Here is a 23,695-nt window from a genome sequence, read left to right as displayed (position 1 = left end):
GACTCAACACGCTGATGTTCTTGTACCTCTATGGCTCGGATGCTGGTGTGGTATGTTGCAGACAGTGAAGACAGGCATACGATGGGCTCGGGGACCTTTGCGGCGTGAAGGCACAGGTGCATGGGCTCAGTTATGGTTTTCACCAGGGTGAGTGCCACACCTTGGAAGCCCACCTTGAAACTCTCAGCACTGCCAAGAATAGTCAGGATATCGACTCTTCCCTCAGAAGCACCTGGGGGAATAGACGAGACAGAGATAGTGAACACTTCTTAAACTGAACGAGCTTGAGCTAGAAGCAATTTGAAAAGGTTATCTATGAAAATAGTAGCTAACCAATATAGAATAAAGCCCCAGATCTCATAATGTAAATCATCTCCCACCAAGCATAATTGTTTCATTTATTTAGAACCAGAAAAAAACACCGACATTTTTCCAATAAATTAAAGACAGAAAAATATGTCATCATAAAAAAGTAGTTCGAGTCTGATCACTAAGAATCTTTCTACAGTTAGTTTCTTCCAAAATGTTCTTCAGCAGGGTAGTCATCTTCACACATCTAAAATGTGCAAGACCACCCATATCTGTGATAGAGGAGGAAAAGACTTATGAATTTGGGGAGGAAACCTTTGCAACAAAACTGTTGATACTGGTAGGTACAATTGCCTTCTCCTGCAAGCGCTCCTCCCCAGGTTTAAAAGAGTGTGCATAGAATGCAACACAGTGCTATTAAACACCAATTGGTGGAAGATGGTGAATCTAGACAAAGGAATGTCTGACACACTCAAGAGTTAAACTTGGCATCTAAATCAGGCAACGGTGGTTGCAAAAGGAGCAATTTTATTTCCATATTAGTGGCATACAGATCTTGGCATTTGCATGCACGCATGTATGGCATTTATATAATGCAAACCTACCGAAGAAGCAGCAGAGCGCAGTACAAAGGTAACTACGAGAGTGCCTGCATGCCATGTAGGTCTTCTAGAATAAGGGGGAGGAATGGACAGGTTTAGGCACTTTAATAGGTTTTGGGGCGGAGGGGGGTCCCCTCACTCGCAGTTAGCTCAGGGACAGGTGTTTCATGAGCTCTGGGTGAAAAAACACGTGCTCTCTTTCCCGGATAAAGTCTAAGAAAGGGGCCAAGTAAGGGACAACCTTGCCATCCGATCCGATGTAAGTGCGGATAACTTCTCCATCACAATAATCTCCCATACCTTCACTCGCCAATACAAAATGCAAGGGCCTACTGGGGTCTTCCAAAACCGAGCATGGTTTATTCTTGCGCCCATCAGTAAATGCGATACTAAGTCTACTCTAGGGCTCAACATCAGGAAAGTGCCATCTTCTGGGACATCCGCCAGCAACAGTGTCAGCGGGCACATGGGGAGTAGACTGCCTGCGATGTCTTTAATCTTCGAGTAGATCTCCTGCAAGTAGGCAAGGTCCCCTAGTTGACCGCAGCCATGCCAGAAGTGATCTGAATACTCTGGGTGGATAGCATGCAATCTTTGGGGGATCAAATAGCAGCAGAAACATAATTTAATGTAGTTAGGGTGCAGCAGGAGCTCTTAAGGGCCCGGGACCAGATCTTCTGCCACGATTCTTCTGAAATTTCTACCCCCAATTCCTCTCCCAGCGCAACATGTAGGGGAGCTTTTCATCTGGTGCAGCCCGTTCCAGCAAGCTGTAGCAAGTGGAAACCCTTTGCGACTCCTGTCCCTTTACTACCCGAAGCTCAATCCCCCGTTTGGGGGGGGAGGCGACAACTAGCCTGTTTAACTTGATTATTGGATACCCAATGCCGCAGTTGTACATAGTGAAAGCACTCTGCCTCTGTTAAATTGAATCTCTCTATGCATTCTAGGAATGTGAATGGTGCCGCGTTTTTATACAGGTCCCTCAATCGTACCGTTCCCTGGGATTTGCATTGTGCAAATGCCCTATTGCCCCATGCCCGGGGAGGGCACAGGATTGTGAAACACCAGAGAAAGGGGGCCCAGCCCTGATTTGCAGCTCTGTTGGGTGCATGCTTTATCCCAATTTTGTACAGTGGTGCGAGTGGGCATTATGAGGCTGCAGTGTAGGCTTCTCGCTTCCCTACAGTGGAAGGGGAGGTGCACCAGCTGGAAGAAAGCCAGCCTGCTCTATTTCTTTCCATTTCAGAGTTTTCTCATCCAATGCCCAATAAACATCAGGGCAATCTGTGGCACCCAAAAGTACCTCTGAATAGACGGGACACCAAGCCCTGCAAGCCGCCTGGACCGAAGAAGCTTGCGAGGAATTCTAGGGGGTCTGCGATGCCAAATGAACTGACCCAAAGCTTTCTGAAGTTCGAGCAGGTCACGCTCCGTGATAAGACTTGTCAGAGCTTGGAAAACGGAGAGAAGCTTTGGGAGCAAGGTCATTTTGATCGCACTGATACGGCTCAGCCACGAAAGTTGCTACATTTCCCAGCAACGCAATATGTCTGTGGCCTCTTTCGACAGCGCAGGAATATTAGCCCTCAGCAGGGAATTATAGTTAGAAGTAATGTGAACTCCCTGGTATGTAATTTCGTATTTAGCCCAGAGAAAAGGACAGATGGTTTTCAGGACCTCAACAGGTTCCGTTAGAGTCATCACTACAAATTTTGTAGGGTTAATGCAAAATTTGGACACCGCAGCGAATTGGTCCAGCAGGTCAAGGAGCACTGGAATTGAGGATAGAGGGTCCCAAAGAAAGAAAGGACATAATCGGCATATAATGCCACCTTATATGGGGGCTCTCAATAAGTCAGGCCCAAGATGTGAGAATGACTGGGAATCCTCTGTGCTAGCAGTTCCATTGCTAATGCAAATACCAGGGGGAGAACGGGGAAGCCCTGTCTAGTGCCCCTACCAGGGGGAGCACAGACCACCCCAGGGCATTCACTTTGACTCTGGTGGCTGGGATCTGAAAGTTTGCCATAACCAGTCTGGAGAAATTCGGACAAAACCATATGCAGGTAAGAGTAATTTCAGATAGTCCCAGGACATGCTGTCAAAGGCACGATGTGGGTCTAAGGAGAGGAGTGAGCACACTCCAGTGTTCTGGGGGGGCCATGACAAGGAGATCCATCCCTCGCCGAATATTGTCATGGGCTCCTCTATTTTTAATAAAGCCGGTGTGGTCACTATTGATTATATGAGGGAAGTTCTCACCCAATCTGGAAGCAAGTATTTTACTGTAAAGTTTTGCGTTGGTATTTAAAAGGGCTATGGGGCGAGAGGAAGCGCTAAAAATCTGGTTCTTTCCCTGGTTTCAGTAAAAGGCTAGTGGCCGATTCCGCCATAGGGTCGGATAAATAGCCAGAGTCTAAGAAGGACTTAAAAAGCTTGGTTAGCTACAGGATCAGGACATTGGCAATCGTTTTATAGAACTTGTTGGAAAAGCAGTCCGGGCCAGGGGCTTTGCCTGTCGGGAGGGACCAAATCACCTGGGCCACTTCTTGAGCAGAAATAGGTGCTTCGAGGAGGTCATGCATCTCCTTTGGGACCTGGGTGAGGTGTGAGTGGGAGAAAGTCACCAGGGAGGGTGTGATTTCCCCGACGTGCTGCTGATAACTTGTGAAAGAATTCCTACATTATCTGCAATTTTCCTTATTCCGTGACCACCGGTATCCCCCTCTCATCTCTTAGGGCGCTTATGTAGTTGCAAGTGGCCGTCTTCTTTAATTAAGCAGCTAATACCTTATTGGCCTTGTTCCCTTTGGAATAAAAGTGTTGTTTTGTTAGCAGTATAGATTGGACCGCCCTCCCATAAGGTGCGCTTCCAAAGCCTGTTTGGCAACCCAAAGGTCTCAAAGCGAGCACTGATTCCCTTTCAATGTATGTTTTTTCTCTTTCTCCCGAACCTCCCCTTCAAGCAGAGTTTGATGGCGTTTTCTCACCCATGCAGCAGACTGTTCGATAATATTTTCACTGATTACCGCTTTCCCTGCATCCCATATGGTTCTAAATCCAAGATCCCCAGTGTCATTTTCTCAAAAGTAATTAGTTATGGCTTCCGCTATGTGGGCTTTCACAGCCACGCCTCCTACTAGAAAGTCATTTAACCTCCGAGGAGGCTGGGCTAGTTGGATGGGCGGGACTAGATCAAGCGTTGGGCAATAGATGGTGGCTAACATGACCCTCTGTTCTCGAATAACAGTTGTGAGTAGCAAGTATCTCCCTTCCCTGTCAGGCAGCATCTTCATCTTGAGAGAGTAACTACAGAAGAGCATTGAGGAATTCTTTGTTGATAATAAAAGGGAGGATACGAACCATCTTGTAAGGTGGGACGCCTTCAAAGCAACAATAAGAGGTAGGATTATTTTTTTATTTTTTTTATTAAGTGTATTTGGTTTATTACAAACCTTTCACAATTAGAGAAAATACATTTCATTTCTAACAAAGAGATCTAACTTAAATAAGAGAACAACACAAGAAAGTACAGATGAGAGTTCAAACAAAGTAAGCAAACCATTAACAAGGTAAATAATTTAAAAAAAACATTTCAAAGATTTAAAATTTAGAATCTAACTTGAAAGAGACCTTTAAAATACACAACTGGTACTTAAATAATATTTAAGTATAAGTTTCAAACAAATTTTACAATAAAATAGTACATCTCTAGCTACACCAATTAGCTTTTTTGCATTGCAACTTCCTCATCGCAAAGGTCTAGATTTTTAAGTGTTTGTTTCAGGAATTTGACCGTTACAAAGTTTATTTTTGGGGTTCGACAGTCATATATTAGACTCCACCACTTCTCCGAGTCTAAACCACATAAGTCAACAATATTGCTGTTTAAATACAAATTTCTGAGTTCTCTTAACTTAGGGCGGAATAGTACCAAGTGACTGAGAGATTCTTCGCTTCTTTTGCACAGTCTACACAGTGTGCATACCTTTCCTTTGGTGTATCTTGCCTTAGTTGTTTTGTTTTTTTGAAGGACATTCAATCTAAAGCGCAACAGCAGATTTCTTTGCTTGCAGTTTGGAAATTTTCTCAAGTATAATTGCGATAAAAGTTCAAAGAGACAAAGAGAGAAAAGGCCTAGAAAGGGACCTGGAAGAACAGCTGAAAAAGGTCATGGCAAAAATGGCAGTGGGGTCTAGTGGGAAAACTCAGAGTACAGGGCCATAAGTGAACAACTAGACATCTTAAAATCGAGGGAAGCAGAACGTGCACTGCTGTACCTTAAGCAGAAATACTATGTAAATGCGAATAAATCAGATAGGCTATTAGCAAGGCTACTTAGGAAGGAGGAAAAGGCAATATCCATATTGAAAATCAAACAAAGAGGGGGAGGTCAGAGTTCAGAGACAAATGACATTATACAGGAATTCACGGCATACTCCACAAAATTATACAAGTCAGACAACCCCGTAGAGAGGTACAACTGAATTACCTTGATGGTTGTGACCTTCCAGTCATAACTAACCAAGATAAAATTGAGCTGGAACAAGAAATAGCAATAGAGGAAGTGCGTAGGGCTATAATATCACTCTCCACCCATAAAAAACCAGTGTCAGGTGGCTTTTCGGCCGACTTTTAGAAAACATTTAGGGAACAACTGCTCCTAAATCTGGTTTCAATTTTCAATACCTTTGGGGCAGTTGGAAGGATCACCCCAACGATGAAGGAGGCTAAGGTGGTGCTGCTTCCGAAACCAAAAAAGGACCCAGGAAGTTGTATGTCAATAGATCCATTGCATTAATAAACTTAGATGCTAAAAACGACATGAAAATATTAGCTTCCCGGCTAGATCAGCTCCTCCTGAGTCTCATTAACACTGACCAATCAGGCTTTATAAGGGGCAGACAAACTGGGGATAACACCAGGAGAATAATTCACCTAATCGAAAAGGTCAATATAAAGAAGATCCCAGCCTTACTGATTACCCTTGATGCTGAAAAAGCATTTTGATAGAGTGGAGTGGCAGTTGCTTTTCCAGACTATGACAAAAATGAGATTTGGGTCCAAATGTTTGTAAAAAATAAAAGCCAATTACATCTTTTGGGCGCTGTAAGCGTCTCAAGAGTTACTAAACAGGGGTGCCCTCTATCTCCTCTACTTTATGCAATCCACTTAGAGCCACTAATGGCAACAATAAGGGATTCAGCTGACATAATAGGAGTTCCATTTGGGGGGAAGCATGCATAAGGTAGCTGCATTTGCGAATGACCTGTTATTAATACTTAAGGAACCGGAAGGATCGATAAGCGAGTTAGATAGGAAATTGAATACATTTGAGACTGTAGCTGGATTAAAAATAAATATTCATAAATCAGAGATAGGAAACCTTACTATTCCCGTGGAGAAGGAGCAGGAACTTAAAAAGTTAAAAAATCTTTCAGGTACGTGTGGGCCGCCAAGGCTATAAGATACCTAGGGGTCAATATTACGAAAGATCGGTAAACATGGCAAACGATCCCCCCCTTAGTAGGGGAAGTCGGGGAAAAAACGACAGGAATGGGGCCCACAGTCAATATCATGGATCGGTAGAATTAATGTTTTGAAAATGGTCATTCTACCGAAGATATCGTACTACTTCACAGCACTGCCAATAAAGATACCAAAGTCCTTCTTTCAAGCCATTCAGACACACAGGTAAATTCATATGTAATAACAGGAAATCTAGGGTCGCAAAAAGAGTAATGACGATGCCAAAGAAGAGGGGGGGATGGGAGAGCCTGACATCAGGGAATATTACTTGGCGGCTCAGACGAGGGACCATAGGGACTGGGTAAAAGCCGACAAAGTTTGGAGACACATGGACAACGCCGTAGCGGGGGTCACCTTGAGGGGGTGTTGTGGAAACCCAAAAGGGATAGACCAGGAAATATGTACTTTAGCAAGATTGGACCCTAGTGGGAGCCGTTTGGGATGAAGTAGTAAATAGAGCAAGATTCACAACATTCCCATCACCATTCACACCAATATCTCATAATCCGCAATTCTTCCATGGAATGAGTGGACCAGCATTTAATGTGCGGGAAAAAGGAGGATGCCTTAAACTACGGGATATGTTTGAGGAAGGGGAGATTAAGACGTTTAATCAGTGCAAAATAGACTTATTGGTGGCAGAGGGGGAACGATTCCATTATGCACAACTAAGGCATTGGGTACTACACCCAACGAATAAAGAAGCAGCAACTAGCCCCCTTGCACCCTTTGAAAAACTGTTCATATCAGACTCCGGGGACCAACGTATGATGGGCACAATTTACAAATATATCAAACAATGCGAGGTAGAAAGCCACAGGCATTACATGAAGCAATGGGAAACCTCCGCTGGTGCACCAATTGATGTGAAGGAATGGGCCCAGTTATGGACAAATATCCCCAAGCTCACGAGGTCAATTCAAGTGCAAGAGATATGGGTGAAGTTAATGGTCCAGTGGCATCTCACCCTGGTGCGACTCCACAAGTGTTTTCCGAGGGTATCCCAGAAATGTTGGAGAGAATGTGGGGTGCTACGGACGTGGGAGCACATATGGTGGGAGTGTCCACACATTAAATGGTTCTGGGACAAGATAGCAGGGGCCATTGAGGAAATCTTGGGGGTACAGGAAGGGGAAATAGAGGTTTGGCTATCTTGGGCATAGGAGGAGCACTTGGAGACTTGGCACTGAAGGCACAGCGAAAGGTGTATGAGCTACTAATGATGGCGGGGGCATTGGGGAACACAAATGGGTGGGAAAGGTCTGGCACCTCACGGCACTGGAGTGGGTGTCCTACTCTCTTCAGGGAGACTCTGGGGGCTTTCTTGCCGATTGGACCTGGTGCTAAAATTCTTAAAGAAGGATGCCAGAGACACGTGGTGTCCAAAGAAACTCAAAAACCTTGTTTGGGGCAAATAATGGGGATACCCACTAGCAAGGGAAGAAGGAAAGGGAAGCTACATGCGAAGGAAGAAGGTGAAAGAACAAAACGTGGACTATGGACGAATTAACATCAAAGGAATGGAAAATGTCAGTGGAAGGGAATTGGGAAGGGGGCAGTGGGGTAAAGAGGGGATCCAGGGAGGGGGGAGTTGGGAAAGGTTAACTGTTTGAAAAATGCCAATAAGAATTTATGTGAAGAAAAAAAAAGAATACAAATGCACATATATAGTAATTAAACATCGTGATAGAGGCTAGGAAACATTTTAAAGCCATAGCCAAAGGCCTCCCAAATGTCAGATACATTTGAAAAAGTGTTACCTCTACAATACACTTCAGGGAAAATATTTACACATTCACTAATATTAGCTACAGTCACCATGCCAGACATGCAGAGAAGGGATTTAGAAATGCATTACACATCAGGGGAAAGTCCTAAAATTCTAGTTCTTCGACCAGTGGTCACTGAACCTCTTGTGGGTAGAGATGAAATGTCCAGGGGCATGAAAAGTACTCCCAGCAACACCTAAGGAGAGTTCTAGGACAGTTAGGAAGTTCCATGGGAATCAATGAGGGGAAAGTCAATGGGCCACGCGCTTAGAAGGAGGCAAGTCAGTTCTATGCCATAGGTGCAGATTCCACAGAAAACAACCACAAGGAAGAGCAGAAGGTCTCCCAAAGAAGAGATGCAGAGGTAAATGAATGAACCAGACGCCACAGAGGATGATGCAGGAGAAAAGGAGTATCCACAATATTAGTCTATGGTAAAAGCGTCTGAGGCTTGCATTAGAGAACCCTGTGGAGAGGGACTGCTGAGGGCGAGTATCTCGAATAATTGCCAACCCCGGGTACGAGGGGTATGAACTCAAGGGTGGTTAACAGGATCAGGTGCCCAGAGGCCGGTACCCTGAGCCGGTGATGACCACACAACCCAGTAAAAGAACAAAAGGACCTTCCCATGACATCGACCCTCAAGCCTGAAGCGAAGAATCCAGTGAGGAAGCCCAAGCAAAGGTGTGGGAACCTGTGAAAATGGCTCCGGGCAGCTCGAGAGATAAAGAAGGCAAGTAGCACAGCAGAAGACAATCCCTGGAAGGGGATGGCACTGGAGGCACCTTCAAACGTCCCAAACAGATTATCATATAGGATATTGGATTCTCATAACCTTTTCTGGACAACAGCAGCGACCCAAAGCCAAGCGGATGATCCACGCAGGAAACAGCGGGATGCAGCGGTCAGCGTCCCAGAACAAAGAATGGAAGGGTCGACCCAGCAGATTTGGGAGACAGCAGGAGTCCTCGGGAGCCCGGACTAAACCTCCAGAGGCAAAAAACCCAAACTGGCATATGCCTGTGGCACCGTACACAGCTAGTATAGCCACGTAAGGGCTTTATAATGTAAAAGATGTTGGGAATTAGTGGGGGAAAACTCCTTCAGCAGACTGGCACGCCTGCTTCTTTCATGTAGTAAAACAAAGCAGCAAGAGAGAAAAGCAGGGACCAGGCAGGGCCTTCCAGTCCACTAGCCAGACATCAATCACTAGAGGGCACTGGAGGCAAAGAGTCAATAACCAGCCGTACAAACTGGTCATTATGATTGCCACTAAGCCTCAACTGCCCCCACAAGAAATGAAAGAGAGAGCTCAGGAACCTATAATGGTCTAAATCAGTTTAAACCAATATGGAGGCTGCCATGGGGCTCACAAAGATCACACCTGGTCAGAATGGCCATTTTAAGGCTCCCTGGTGATTCCACTGAAAAAAGAGCCCTAGAATAAAAAATAGCCAAGAGCAGGATTTGAGAAAAAAACAGTGGTGCCCCAATGTCTACCAACAAGTTACAATGGGCTACCAATGCACTAAAATGGCTTGAACCCTTGGTGAAACAAAACTAAAGCACAGCTGCCATCAACCTACTCTCCCAAAAATGTAGAGTGACACAAAAACATTAGTTCAAAAATGGGGAGCTTGAGATGCACCCGGGACTGTGCATCTTTGGGGCGACCCAATACCATGCATCTTAAATATAAAGACAATGGTTGCAATGGCAGTGGGGACTTCAGGACAAGTCCCTCTGGCCACCAAAAAGAAGCTAGTGATCCAAAAAATAAAGAAAAAAAGCAAATGGTTGAGTGACCCCAAAAAGGGCCCCTAGAATCCCCAAAAACAAAATTCATCTTAACCATGCACTTAGCAAATGTTTGTACTGTACCTTTAAACCATTGTTCACCATCTGAAGGGTTGCCTTATCTGATCAGCTATACTATTTTCTGAAGTCCTCTGTGGGGGTTCAAGAAAACTAACCTTGGAGCTAGGAACCAAGTTAATCCAAACTCTCACAATGAAAACGTGACCGATCAGCCTGTATTCACTCTAAAAGGAGAGCAATGGTAGATGATACAGCTTGTCTCAGACGAATTTACAAAACAAAATGCACCTAGTAAATGTACTGAAATATCAACTATTACAAAATCACAAACCAAAAACTGTCTACAATCAGGTACCCCCCTGTAAAAATAGAACAGTAGTAGGGTAAAAACAGTGAAGGGTACATTAATGACCCAACACACATTTAAAATCAGTAAGATAAAAGCAACTCAAGTTAGTATCTTTAAACAGCTTTAAATAAGTGAATTACAATGATACAAAAAAAGCATAGAAAAAGACAGGTAAGTATTAAGCCAACAATGAGCTCTTCAAAAACTGCTGGACATGAAGCTACACACAAAGATACATAGAACGATTACAGGTAAGTAAAGTTCAGTGGTACTTTTAGGGAGTTTTTAGAAGCATAGAAAAGTTAGTCCATAAAAATCAATGGGAAGTGGTCAATAGGTGACAATGGGGTTTCCAGTGTTTTCCTCACAACCAATTTAGCCGTTTGCATATTTGTTGTGGTGTTTTCACTACATCTGTTATCACTGCATTTCCTTTTATTAATGGGGGGGGGGGTTCCCCAGTCAGCCCACATCTAACCCACCCCCACCACATCACCCTGCAACGCAGCCTCCTAATCCCCTAGCCCAAACACACAACACGTGGCGATAACGGCAGAGGTGAAAACACCACAGCAAATATGCAAACGGCTAAAATAGCCACGAGGAAAGTGGACAATTTAGGCAAGTATTACAGGTACCAGAAGTAAAGGAGGCAGCAGCCATCCAGTTGAGGAGCATTGGAGACCCCACCAGAAGAGATTCGGACCCATGTTCGCAGACCAGAGGCCTGGCTCCGATGGCTGCAAAGTGAACCACCACCCCACCTCTTAGGGTGTTTTTTCCACAGCCTTCTAGTGAGAAAGGTGAAGAGATCTAGCCTTAGTAGGAGGGCAGGGACTCAATTATATTAGACCAAAACACTCTCTATGAGAACCGTAGCAGAACAGTCAGGATCTACACTTACGAGAGGATGGCTGGTACCAACACACAATTACTCTATACAAAACAAATTACAGCACGCAGAATGTACTGTAAAAGTATACATATATGTGAGGATGCAGCGTCAGAGCACCATAAGGAGAGCGACACAGTCCCCCAGAGCCAAGGAGCACACCATGCAAAGAGACGTTCGAGGCAGTGGTTGATCTGGAGGGGGTGTGGCTGGCAGGACGGCGAGGGAGTGGGAAGACCAGCACAGGTGCGAACGTTGGAAGAAATACTATATTAATGAGAGCCTTGTTTCTTTTCTCCTGTTGGCGGGTGTGTCTGGGCTGCAGGAGGGAAGATGCGAGGATGAGGCGAGGAGATGAAGAAGGACGCCACCAATGAAGCGTTTCGGTGGGCCTACTGAACATGCATGGTTGGCCCATGGACACTTCCGAGAAAGCTTACTTGCACGGTTTGATAAAGGTGCCAAGAATAGTTGGTCCCACTATTCCAATGGGTCGAAGAGCCTTCGCAGACCTTCTAGTTTGATCAGATGCAAAGGGGTCCAGCAGGACGACAGCAGGCTCAGGGTGCCAAACCTTCCAGCGGGTCACCAGCGGTTCCTCGGCTCGGCATCTTAGTTTCAGGATACTTGGATCCTATCCTTCGTTCAGTGAGAACTCAAGAGATTGACATGGTATGGGTGTTTGGAGCCTTCTCTTATCCACAATCTCCTTCGCGCCAAAACCAAGAGGACCCAATGGAAGATCTGCTCACATACAGGCACACCAAACGTGGACCATTCATGGACCACAGTGGTCCCAGGCATTCACAGCACACCAGACTCTGTGGCACCCAGGATGTGTATTGGAACCATATAGTCCAGCTCACAACCTGGAAGCACACACACAAGGCATGCAGGAGCCTGCAAAAGCGTGGCGTTTCGCGGGAGAAGGCATGCCCAAATAAGGACTGGCCCGGGTCGGCTTGACCTGGGGAAAGTGAAGGGGCAAGATGGCCAAAGGACAGGACAAAGAACCTTGTGGCATGGCCATTTTGGAGCCAGGCCACCTATTGTGCCAAACGCGGTAAACACTGTTTACCTTGCAGGAAAGTGTTAAAAATACATGAAAAGATAAGCTGCAACCAGCCCTGTCCAAGGCACAACTGCACTTCTAAAAAATCCTTCGAGGGTATCTAGGGCCTTTAGAAATGACAGGAAGACCCAAGTACACTATACTGGAAAGTACATTGTGCACTTGCAACATGTTGTAGAAACGTTGCAACATTGACAAGGAATAAGGGAAACAAAGTCGCCCAGTACTGACTGTCTTTAAGGGCGTGTCAGTTTCCCCATACTAAAGTGAGGGAAAAGCCCAGGGAGTGCAGCTGAAGGCTGTGCTCCTCTGGAAAAGTGAGACTACGGTGTTAAACATCAGCAAAAAGTTTGGGGGTACACAACTGGAGGGAAATTTACACATGAACTGGAAATCTTTCCTAACAGACAAGAAGACCACCAAGGGAATAGGATAACTCTGTTAGGAGACACGCAATATTCATCTTCTTTGGATGGTGATATTTCCATAATATCGGAATATCTAATGGTTTGTTGCTAGAGTAAGTCTTCCCTTCCGAACATAATCCAAATTGTCAGTGGTAAAACCCCCTATAGTCAACACAGGAATGATATACACAAGAATGAATTAATCAATATCACTACTTCTGATAGTTAGGATTTCCCTTAAGTTTGAACTATAAAACCAAGAAACAACCATTAATCCCTCTGAAAACCTCCCCTCAAGGTATAGTCCATACACCATTAAACAGAGTGAATTTGATACAGATAAAATGACTCAGAACATTAGGGACTTCAAGAAATGTAGTGTGGAGTCTAGTGGTTCTAATGGCCGACACCTGAAGGGACTTTTAAACATTTAAGGTTCTTCAGGTGCAGGCCATGGGAAGTAGTAGACAGCAGCAGTGGGAGCAGCAGAAGCAGAAAAAAGACAACGCTGACACTGTGTCGAGAGTCTGTCATGATGCCTGCCTCCAAGGAGCCATACCAGGCCCGGCACCCTCAGAGACAGACACCATGCATTCAAGGGAAGTCCCAGCAGCCCCAGATGGAGGCCCTTTGGACTCAATCCTGGCGCCGTTGGTGTCAGGCTCATAGGGGACATCAGTCCTGGCGCCATCGGCGCCAGGCTCATACAGAAGTAGGTTGGGAGTAGTGCTTGGTGTAAACTTACCTGTGCAGACCATGCTGCAACTTCCAAGACTGGAAGGAACTATTTTTCTAGGGACTACTTGATCTCTAGGGTGTGACCGGTGGAGGAATACATATTTCTGGGGGAAGAATACATACCTGGAACTACTTGAAAGGCTATTTAAGCCACACCCAAGCAGCAGACCACGCTTCGCGATGTTCTACACTTAGCAGCTGGACGCTCACCGTGCCTGCTCCTGCCTTGGTCCTCCATCACGCCTGTCAGCATCCTGGAAACACCTAAAGAAGAAAAGGGAAGAGAACAGGTGAAAACAAGAACCTTACCTGATACATCTGCACTCCGGATTCTGCACGCCGATGATCCTGCAAAGAAGGCAAACATTTTAAACGTGCATCGCGTCGCGCGCAGCACGCTGCATTTCACTCACCTGCACGTGGCGTTTTCGAGTCCTGCGACGTCCATCCGGAGCTTCCACCGCCATCCAGCACCTATTGGAAGGAAGGAGAAAGGGAGGTGAGAAGGGAAACACGAATCTAAGTAGAACTTACCTGTGGTTCAATTCCCTCTCCGCCTTTGGGTTTGTGCCATACCTTCGGCATCTCTGCACCCCGACCCCTAAGGGGAAAAGAAACAGACATTGTATTATTGAGAGCATGTGAGATCATTAGCAATACGCTCACTCAAGACTTACCCATTTGCAAGAGAGACACAGCAGCTCTTTTCGGGTCGGCGCCTTACCTCCGGCATTGCCGTACCCCGGCCCCTATGGGGAAAAAGACATTGGAGATTAAAGGAGATACTTAAAACTGCAAAGGAATCTCTCATCGGAATTCTTACCAGAATTTGGCTTCATCCAAATCGCCTGCAGCCCGGAATCTTAAAGAACAGATGAGTGAATATAAACCCAAACTTGCCATAAACATTTGCGGTACGACGGGAATGGACAAACTAGTTTAAACTCATCAATCCAGTGAAGTAACTGGAATCACAACGCGCCCCTGCATCAGAAGCAGGATGGAGAGCTCGTCATTTTGGTCCCTAAGGTGAGTCTTCGCAGGGAATCCCAAAAGGGTTTCACGGAGGGAGAGAAGGGAAGTGGGAGGTCGGAACATCACCCGCAGACTATTAACCCTTCCTTTTCACACACAGTGGGCTATTCCTCCGAGCCAGAAAAGCCAGGCTGGGGAATCCAGTCCAGTCCATCTTCTGGGTCTTACGCATCTCTGCAGAAGAGGTCACAGAAGTCCCAGCCACGCCCGCGCCTCCGTGGGAGCCAGGTGAGCGTTACAGAGTCGTCAAAGCTGAAACTCTCAACTGCAGAGGACATGCAGCGTGAAGCTGTACCATGACTAGCTGTCCCGTATGAGAGAGAGGCTCTGCTGGTCTGTTGTCCTACTCCGGTGATTGACGTTTGCCGGGTTGTGTAGGGAGCAAGACAGGCTCCCTGTGTAAAAGTTGCGGTCCGTGCGAGTGTGACCGGAGCGGTCATACGCCCAGGACCCAACGAGAAAAGAAGTACAAGCAGCAGCGGGTCGAATTGAAGCGCAAGGAAAAAACGGTGGGTTAGCCTTAAGTAGGTAATGCTGGGGCGCTGCGTAATAGGCAGTGGCTGCCAGTAACCCTTTTGAATACCGAACTAATGAATTAAAGTATTTTTGGCGGAACCCTCATGTTGGGAAAGACCGAGTGGGGAAATATTGTAACCACCGTTATCTAAGTAACGAGGGGATAATATTTGAGCAAGATGAATGTTATCTACAATGAGGAGAATCACTTGAAAGGGAAAAGGACAACCAGCATTGCCTAAGCCAAAGAAAGGCAATTACAAATAAAAGATTTCCCTAGTAGTCTACAAAGAGGGAGATTTTTATTTGATTAACTTTCCACATTGAAGATAGAACTCTGGAAATTCTGAAGTAGTGTAAGCCTCACCAGAGAGTACTTGTAGTAGTGGTATCCGGGAAGGCTAGTATACCAGGAAAGGGAACTATTGGTGGTTAGTCTTGGCAGGTTAGTGGACCAGGAAGAAAATAACTAAAAGTGGTGTGGTAGAGGGTTGTGGTGAAGAGAAAGTGGCAAGGCCACTAGTGTGTTATAACGAATTGCGCTGAAATCATCCTGACAAAACTTTATTGTTTATGAAGAAGAAATGTGGAAGTGGTTTTTCGAGCAAGAGCTTGTGGAAACTTTGCCAATTATTTTGAAGAGTGATACAATCTTATTTCACAATAAGACAATTCCAATGCCAAGTGAAAGACTTATGGAGTGAAAATAACTTTGTGTTTGGAGCAGAACATGGCTACTGAAAATAACTTTCTTGGAACTTTTGGTTTGGAAATTCCTGTATTAATCCTAGGGAAGGGTATCCGATCCCGGTTACAAGGATAAATATTTTCAAAGTTTATGTTTGAATATAACAGTTATTTTATTGAATTGAAAAGGCCAGTAGATACCTATATGATGTATGTAGTATGTATAGGTGTGAGGGACAGATATATTTTGATATGATATTTTATTTTGTATCACGCTCATACACATGTGTTTCAGACAGTGATACCTTTTGATAGATATTAGAGTGTTTGCCTTTAGTCTTAGTTTAATAGGCAGGGAAATCCTTGTTAGGTTAGGGAAAGTGAGGCGTTCATCACACCCATATCATTTAATAAAATGGCTACTTGTGATAAAACGTTCTACTTGTCCGTCTCGCAGTTCGGACCCCTCACAGAGTGGAGAGTGCGAGGAGTAGCGGTAGAGTAGGAGTAGCAAAGTGGCAGTGGTAGTGGAGGTGGTAGTAGATGTGGGAGTGGGAGTAGGAAGTGGTAGTTGGTCATAATAGGTGTTAGTGAGTGGTAGCAACAGTAGTGGAAGTGATAGTAGTGGGAGAGAGAGATAGGGGGGAGGATAGCTCAGGGGCAACAAGTTTGTCTTGGAAGCAAGACGATGCAGTAGAGCACAGGTTTGAATCCCGATCCCACGCTTAGAAACCACTTGCTGGTATTAAGCGTGTTATAAAAGAACAATTACCATTACAAGAGTAGAAGTGGTAGTAGGAGTAGTTGGAACAGCAGAGAGGTAGTATTGGTCGGATAAGTAGTAGTGTGGAAGTATGGAAGTAGAGGCAACAGCAGAGTAGTAGAAGGTACAGTAGTAGGAAGGAGGTAGTAGTAGAGGATTAGTTGGTGTAGGCGTGGCTGGAAGTAGAGGAGTAAGAAGAGTAGTAACATCTACGGGTGGAGGAAGAGAGGCAGAGTGTGAGATCAGAGGGTCAATATTAAGGCGGGAGAAGAACATCTTGGGTCCGGTGCAGAAAAGGGTCATGTGAGATTGTGTGTACAAGAAGAGCAAATGGAACTGGATGTAAGGAGGCACCTTCTCATAAACATCCTTAAGAATACTAAGGGAGCCTAGGTTAGGGACATATAGAAAATACCTAGGGAGTCCGGTAGCCAGCGCCTCAGGGATACCACCAATAGACAAGGTTAGAGAAAGACAGATAGATGTCCCCTTACGGTAGAGACTAACTTCATGTTACGGACGCTCAGGCTGGGAAGGGTGGTAAACCCGAGGGAAGTAGCTATAGAGGGACCTCCCTAGCACCAACCTCTAAGAGCCCGGTATGCCATAAAGATAAACTGCCATGGATTGTCAGAAGGTGTCAGAGTAGTTGTTTGTGGCAGTGCACCGTCACACAGACCACATGCATATTATAAATATTTGATATCTCATTGTGTAACATTTTTGTAGCTGAATATTAAAAGAAACTGCACCAATTTAAAATCATACCTTTAAAGAGCAAAGAGAGTTTTAGAGATGTTTAGATATGGCACAATTCTAAGTACAAATATGACCTCAGAGTGTCAAGTTGTTTAACTAATTTGTATTTTGATATGTTTTCCCTTGTTTTTCATTTTGTCCTGGACATTGTTTCATATGTTAGTGTGATCTTCCTTATTTCATTACAATGGTTTCCGCCTAATGAATCATGTTTTAGTTTTCTTGTTGTACTTGTTTTGGCATACATGATTATTTCTTCTCATTGGTTTACTTATGTTACTAACAACTTTACTCAATATGTTGATCTCTATACCTAGATTCTGCACTACTTTGTTTATTAAATATAATCTGATCGTCTTGAATAAATAACTTAAAGCCCTAAAGAAGCTCCACAGTGGAGGGAAGCACTTGTTTCCCTTCACCTAATGTCTCCACAATATATGCATACAATACCACTGGTAAAAATCAGAGTCCTTTCTGTCACAATCCTCAACTATTGGGTAATTTATTGATAGATTTCGAAGCTAAGGACACTAAAACTCAACCTTGCAGTTCAACCTTAGGTGCTGTGGTGGGTCAAAAGGACAGACGTTTATCGTTCATGTTAAGGACTTTGATGAATGAATGAAATGGTTCAAACTCCTGACTATCCCTAACCTGTGGGTTTTCCCTACTGTAAGGGGGCAGTAGTGACACAAACGTGGCATGTTGATTGCTACACACCTTTATTGAAAAATAAAAGAAGGAAATCAAACTATCCCTAACTATAAGAGGGGTTTCCCAGCCTCAACAAAATCCAGGGAGCGGTCAGAATGTCCATGCCTAAAAGGTCCACCGTCCTGTGTCCAAAGCCTACTTCTATCCCTTACTGTTATAAATGAACTAAACTGGGCCAGTCCAGGCAAATGACTGCTTCTTGTGGGGCAAACACAGTTCACAAGTAGGGGGATTGTCTCCCTTCTTCCTTAGGCTCTTTACAACATTCATAAATGCCAGGGTGAATGACTCCCTTCCCCTGGTCTTAGGCTTTTCAAAATGCCAAGAGAATGACTCCCTTCTCTTGGCTTTTCACAATGTTCACAAACACACCAGGGGGTCGGACTCCCTTCCCTTGGCATTTCTCACACAGCCAACCTGGTTCACTATCCTGCTAGGTACCGTGGCTATGAAGATCAATGATGATTGTTTTACCTCTTGTGGGTGCGGGTCCCAGACTCGCAATTCCTCTTCCCATTTCTGGTTTTCTCTTCCTTCTTGATATACTTGGTTTACTCTCCTGACAAGGACCATCCTTTAATGTTCACAACTTTCAGGGTCCCAGACCCTCTATTAATGGCTTCTCGTGCCCCTTTTATCTTGCCACTGACCTCTCCGGTCCCCAGTGCCTGTCCAGCAACCTGCGTATCTTAGAGCATGGTTTGTGTAGGCTGCGACTCCTCCCGGGTAGCTACCATCAGCTGGGGGAGTTCTGCAGCTCTCATGTGCTTCCTCCCGACTGTGGTAGCTCTGTAGCCTCCCCTTTCTCCATGGCAGCACGGTCCGTTCGCCCTGCGCTCCCCAGGGCTCAGGAACGCTTTGAGTTCCATCCACCAGCTTCCCTTTCGGTCCCTCTGCTTTAGACCGGATTTGGATTTCCCAGCTCCCTTCGCAGCATCCAGTTCTCCGTCCGTCTTTGTTCTACGCGGGTACTTGCAATTGCGGCTCCTCCTCTGAGGAGTAGCCTCAATACAAAGTCCTTCTTCCCTTTATTTCATAGTTGGAGTTGGCTGTTCCAGATTGTCTGTTCTGTGGGGTGCTCCTTAGCACTCTGTGCCTCGTCTTCACCTCAGTATAATTATGATCAATCGCTACTGGGTTAGAGATGTTCTTACCCATCCCAGTTTTGCAATGGAATGCATATGGGTAGTCCCTACTCTTCCTTGTATTAGTATAAGGCAATAGGGTATAATAGTCTACCTTACACAAAACGATAGAGGTATGTGGGACTGTGTTACCCTTCACAGGTTGTGAGGGTGAGGGAGGTGGTAAAGGGGTGGGTTGATACTGCGTTTGCCCTATGATGTCCTCCCCTGTCTCATAAGAGGTTCCCCTTCCCATATGATGCTCCCACGATACACCACCTCCAGGGGGACAAGTGGACTGTGGCTGCACCGCCCTGGCCCCATGGGAAGGGACTCCCCCTAGGGGAGAAGGGACGGCATCCAAGGATTCGTCACACTATCTAACACAAACTAACGAAGGTGCTTGTCAGTTGAGTCCAAAAGGAAGAACCATCCTCTCTCCAAAGCTAATCTATCCTGTCCCTAACACTATCAAAACCAACTAAGGCACAGGAGAATGACTCCCTTCTCCAGTGGCCTGCTTCTTAATACAGTCACTTTATTAAATTACTCGCAGGTAGTTCTTAGCAACTACTTTGATCAGTTCATAACAGTTCAGCAATAGGGCTCTTCAATATCTCAATCGGGTCTCTGAGGGGTCAGAAATGTGAGGCAGATAACTTTGGATAGGTTTTTCATAATATGCCATTTTATGAACTGAAAATGGGGTTTGACAAAAGCCTCACTATGCCTACCCTGACAAGGATTTACCTGCCTATCAAAAAAACTAAAGGAAACACTCTAATAAAATGAAGCTGTCCCTCAAACATTTATATACAATAAACCTAACAAGGAAATTAATGGCAATTCAAATATAACAGAAATAAGTTATGTTCAGAACCCTGATAACCGTTTCTCCTTCTAACTTTTGTGAATTCCCCTTCCCCAGATTCAAACAGGATCTCTAATGAACAGTTCAACAATAGGAACATTCTGTCTTCTAACAAAGTTCTAATGATAAAAGTTATTCTTGCTTAAAACAGTCTCTCCTTGACCAACAGTTCAACAACATTTATCGCCCCACTTGTAGCAGAGAGCTCACCACAACTTCTTAGTAAACAAGAATAATTCCACAGTTCATCTGTATCAACAAAAGAATTTTTGTCAGGATGATTCCACAACAGTTCACAATATAGTTTAGTGGGTTTGCCACTTCTTCACAATCTTTCATCACAACACAGTACTTTAATGATATGATATGCTATATGATGTGGCATTTATAATGCGCCTTTACACAAGTGTTTCTAGGCGCGACAAGACAAGGAGGGGGAAACAAGGGAGGACAAAATAACAATCTTAGTAGGCCTTGTGTCATTCAGATTGCATAAGTGCAGGGAAGGGGAGAAGTATAAGCGGGGAGGAGAAGGGGGAAGTGCAGTTAACTCACAAGTGCAGCCAGCGGGTGGCTCATAAGTGCAGTGAGAAGGGACTGTAGGGTTGCAGATACAGACCCTTAAGTGCTGGGGAGTCCGTAGGCAGTGCGAGGGCAACTGGACATGCAGGAGTCTGGGCCCGAATTCAGCGGGTGACCAGTGCGTGGAGCAGTCAGGTGCATCAGCAGGGGAGAGAAAGAGAGAACTAAAGAAAGCGGAAGCGAAAAGGAAAGTCTTGAGTTGCTTCAGGAACCGGAGGTGGTTCTGATCAAGTTTGAGAGAAGCAGGCCCGAGCCGCGGAGATAGATCTGCCCCCAACTCTCTGCTTGGAGAAGTGTCTGACCAACAGATAGTTGGAGGTGGCTTCTACCTGGTCCACTCATCTGCCAGGTCTATCGCTACAAAGTCCCTGCCCTGGTATACTCACCTGCCAGGACTCAATGAAACTCCTACCACTACTACAAGTTTCTCTGTGTTAATGTTTACTTCACACCACAAAGTCTTTTGCCTTTCCACAACATCAGTTTTCACAACTTCTTCTGGGAAGACATGAAACACATTGGTGCTGTTTGTTCCACACTTGTGATTGGTACATGTTATGCAGGTTCTGCTCCTCTATTCCTGAACACTTTCTATCAGGAAGGAGGCGGCTCTCCTGCCACTTCTGTTTTCCCACTTTTATATGAACCAACTTCTGATAATGGTTTTTATTCCAACTGGCTCTCCTTTTGCTTGGCCGATGCTTGTTTAGGTCACTTACAACATTTGCTTCTCTCTCACTATGGCAATATGGCTTACAAACAATGTGTTTCTTCCATCTCTTGACTTTGGCAATGTGATCCTTATACATTTGGCTCGATATTGCCTTCTTTTGACTCTGGCAATGTCTCTGACCTTTATCCGTATAAGGATACCTTTCTTGCCCAAAGTTCTTATTCTGCCACTTTAGCTTCCTAGTAACAGTTCGATATTCAAAAGCATTAGATTTGGCCAGTTGGCGATCACAGAGTACTCCAGGTTCACATACTACTAGTGAACTCATTGGGTTTCGCATATGCTATGTTCGCTCTGCTGCCTCAGGGTCTTCTGCCTTCTCTGCTGCACTTCACCCGGCTAACTGCTTCTTTCTGCTTCCTGTGGCCCAAACCGGTCGGGAACGGAGCTCTCCTCGCTCCAGCTAGTACCACCCCCAGGGTCAGTATCAGGTAACGGCTGCCTTCCCCTGGCCACTTTGGAGGTGACTTTAGGTAGGGTTTTTGTGAGGACTCTGCAGGATTCGTCACTGATCTTTGGCACCTTGGTTTCCCCTTCTGAGATAGTCTCTCTCTGTATGAGGGTTCCAAAAACGATTCTCACTTGTCTCCACTTCTTTAATCTTACTAGGACGAGTATGAATGTTCCAGTAATGATGCTCCCTTTTCTCCACCTCGTTAATCTCACTGGGACGAGCATGAATGTTCCAATAATGATTCTCACTTTTATTTCCCTCCTTGGGTTTACTGGGACGAGTACGAGAGTACCAGTAATGATTCTCACTTCTTTCCACCTCCTTGGTCTTACTTGGATGAGTATGAAGGTACCATTATTGATTCTCTAAGTTATTTACTGTTCTTTCCTTCTTGGTATGGATATCAGGGTTCAAATAATAATTATTAGTGTTCTCTGTTATTTCGTCGTTACTAAGATAAGTATGAGTTTTCCCATATGACTTCCCACTCTTCTGAGGGAACATTAACTTTAGGTCCTTACTTGGATGAGGATGAAGTCAGGCCAGGGATTTGTTTATCTCCCTAATTACAAGTAAGAGGAACTGGGCCGACGAAATCCCCCACTCCAAAAACTGAAGAGTCCACCAATGTGACAGAAATTCTCTAGTTATTGAAAGCTTTCGGTATATGGATCAAGTTAATAGACAATAACCAATTCTCCAATACTTTCACATCGCTTCCAGACTCATCACAGTCATTAAAAAGCCTGTGACATCACAAAAACCTAAGGGAACACGGGATTGGTTAGTGAGGTAAACGGCATATAGAATATATATTACATAGGGGGTTAGTATCCCTACTGGCTAGGCAATATCTGGTGGCTCCTCCAGTGACCACCTACTAAATGTTGCAATTATAGGTATGTCAGGTTAACGCGCTGTGATTCAGCTTTGCAACAAAGTGTGAGCTAGCGTGGAAGGCGTATGGGGATTTGTCAGCAATGGTCTTCTCAGCCTTGCACTTTGGAGGGGTACCAACACATGAGCAAATAGTCAAGGTGATGGGGACAGCCACAGAGGTGCTGCTTGTTCCTAAAAACTTACCATCTCCAATCCTCTCGGCCTTGAAAAAGAACACTAAGATTTCATCCTTGTATTATTTTTATATCATCCTGCCTTCATTTGGGTGGGAATGATGGTCTCTGGCTCAAATTAAGTGTCTCATTTCTCAGCTAAATGCATGGGCCAGTATATGGAATCGGCCCTTAAGGTGTATACTATGCAAATAAAAGCAGCCATGCAATATGGAGCAGCCTTATGGGCCTATTGCAAGCCTAGTGGCATGCAGGCAAGGGAAAATCGCTATTTGAAAAAGCTCTCTGGGTCTCCCTGGCTCCTCTTCATTTGCATCAGTGCATAGAGAATTGGGGATGGCCTTTTGGGAGGATGATTGTGCAGTTGCCACAAGCATTTTATGGCTAAGAATATGGGGGAATAAAAATGCCACACTATGACATTTTATAATAAAAGCTACGTTGAACAGCGATCTGTGGCACAAAATACAATGGCTAAGGTCCGGAAAGGAGTTCATGTGTAAGGCGAATGTGCCGGTAGCGCACCTTCCATGATGATGTTGCTGCCGCAAGAAGTAAGATCATTTAAGGAAGCGCTAACCTGTGAAAGTGTGGTTAAACGTATGAACGTAATAGCGGTGTCATGAGCAGACAGCTTTCACCGGCTCATAAGCGGGACACCAACTCTACAGCCGTACATTGTCTAGGGCAGGAAAAAACAATCAAAGCTGGCTCATCACAAGAGCACGATTTGATTGCTTATCAAATCGTGGTAACACAGTCAACTGGATGGGTTATCCAGATTATCTGAGTTGTCCCGTGTGTTGTGCCCCGAATGAAAATTGGAGTCACTTTATCCTGTTTTGCCCCAGTTATGGAAATATAAGAAAACAGACCATCCTGCAAGTTTTTAA

At 45.0% G+C, this 23,695-nt stretch overlaps 1 protein-coding gene across 2 annotated transcripts in view; it reads right to left on the bottom strand.

The window, feature by feature from the left end:
• The window catches only part of BLTP2 (bridge-like lipid transfer protein family member 2), a 1,026,973-nt gene that overhangs the window by 483,283 nt on the left and 519,995 nt on the right, over positions 1–23,695 (bottom strand). For both annotated transcript variants that reach the window (XM_069615333.1, XM_069615334.1), the window contains one exon: positions 27–232. In XM_069615333.1, the coding sequence (XP_069471434.1) occupies positions 27–232 (206 nt within the window). The remainder of the gene's footprint in view (positions 1–26; positions 233–23,695) is intronic.

This window comes from Ambystoma mexicanum, chromosome 9 (genome assembly GCF_040938575.1).
Source record: "Ambystoma mexicanum isolate Mex_15411 chromosome 9, UKY_AmexF1_1, whole genome shotgun sequence".
In the NCBI taxonomy this organism is placed as follows: Eukaryota; Metazoa; Chordata; class Amphibia; order Caudata; family Ambystomatidae; genus Ambystoma; species Ambystoma mexicanum.
Note: the sequence above shows the minus strand (reverse complement) of the source record. Positions and strands in the feature narration are given on the sequence as shown.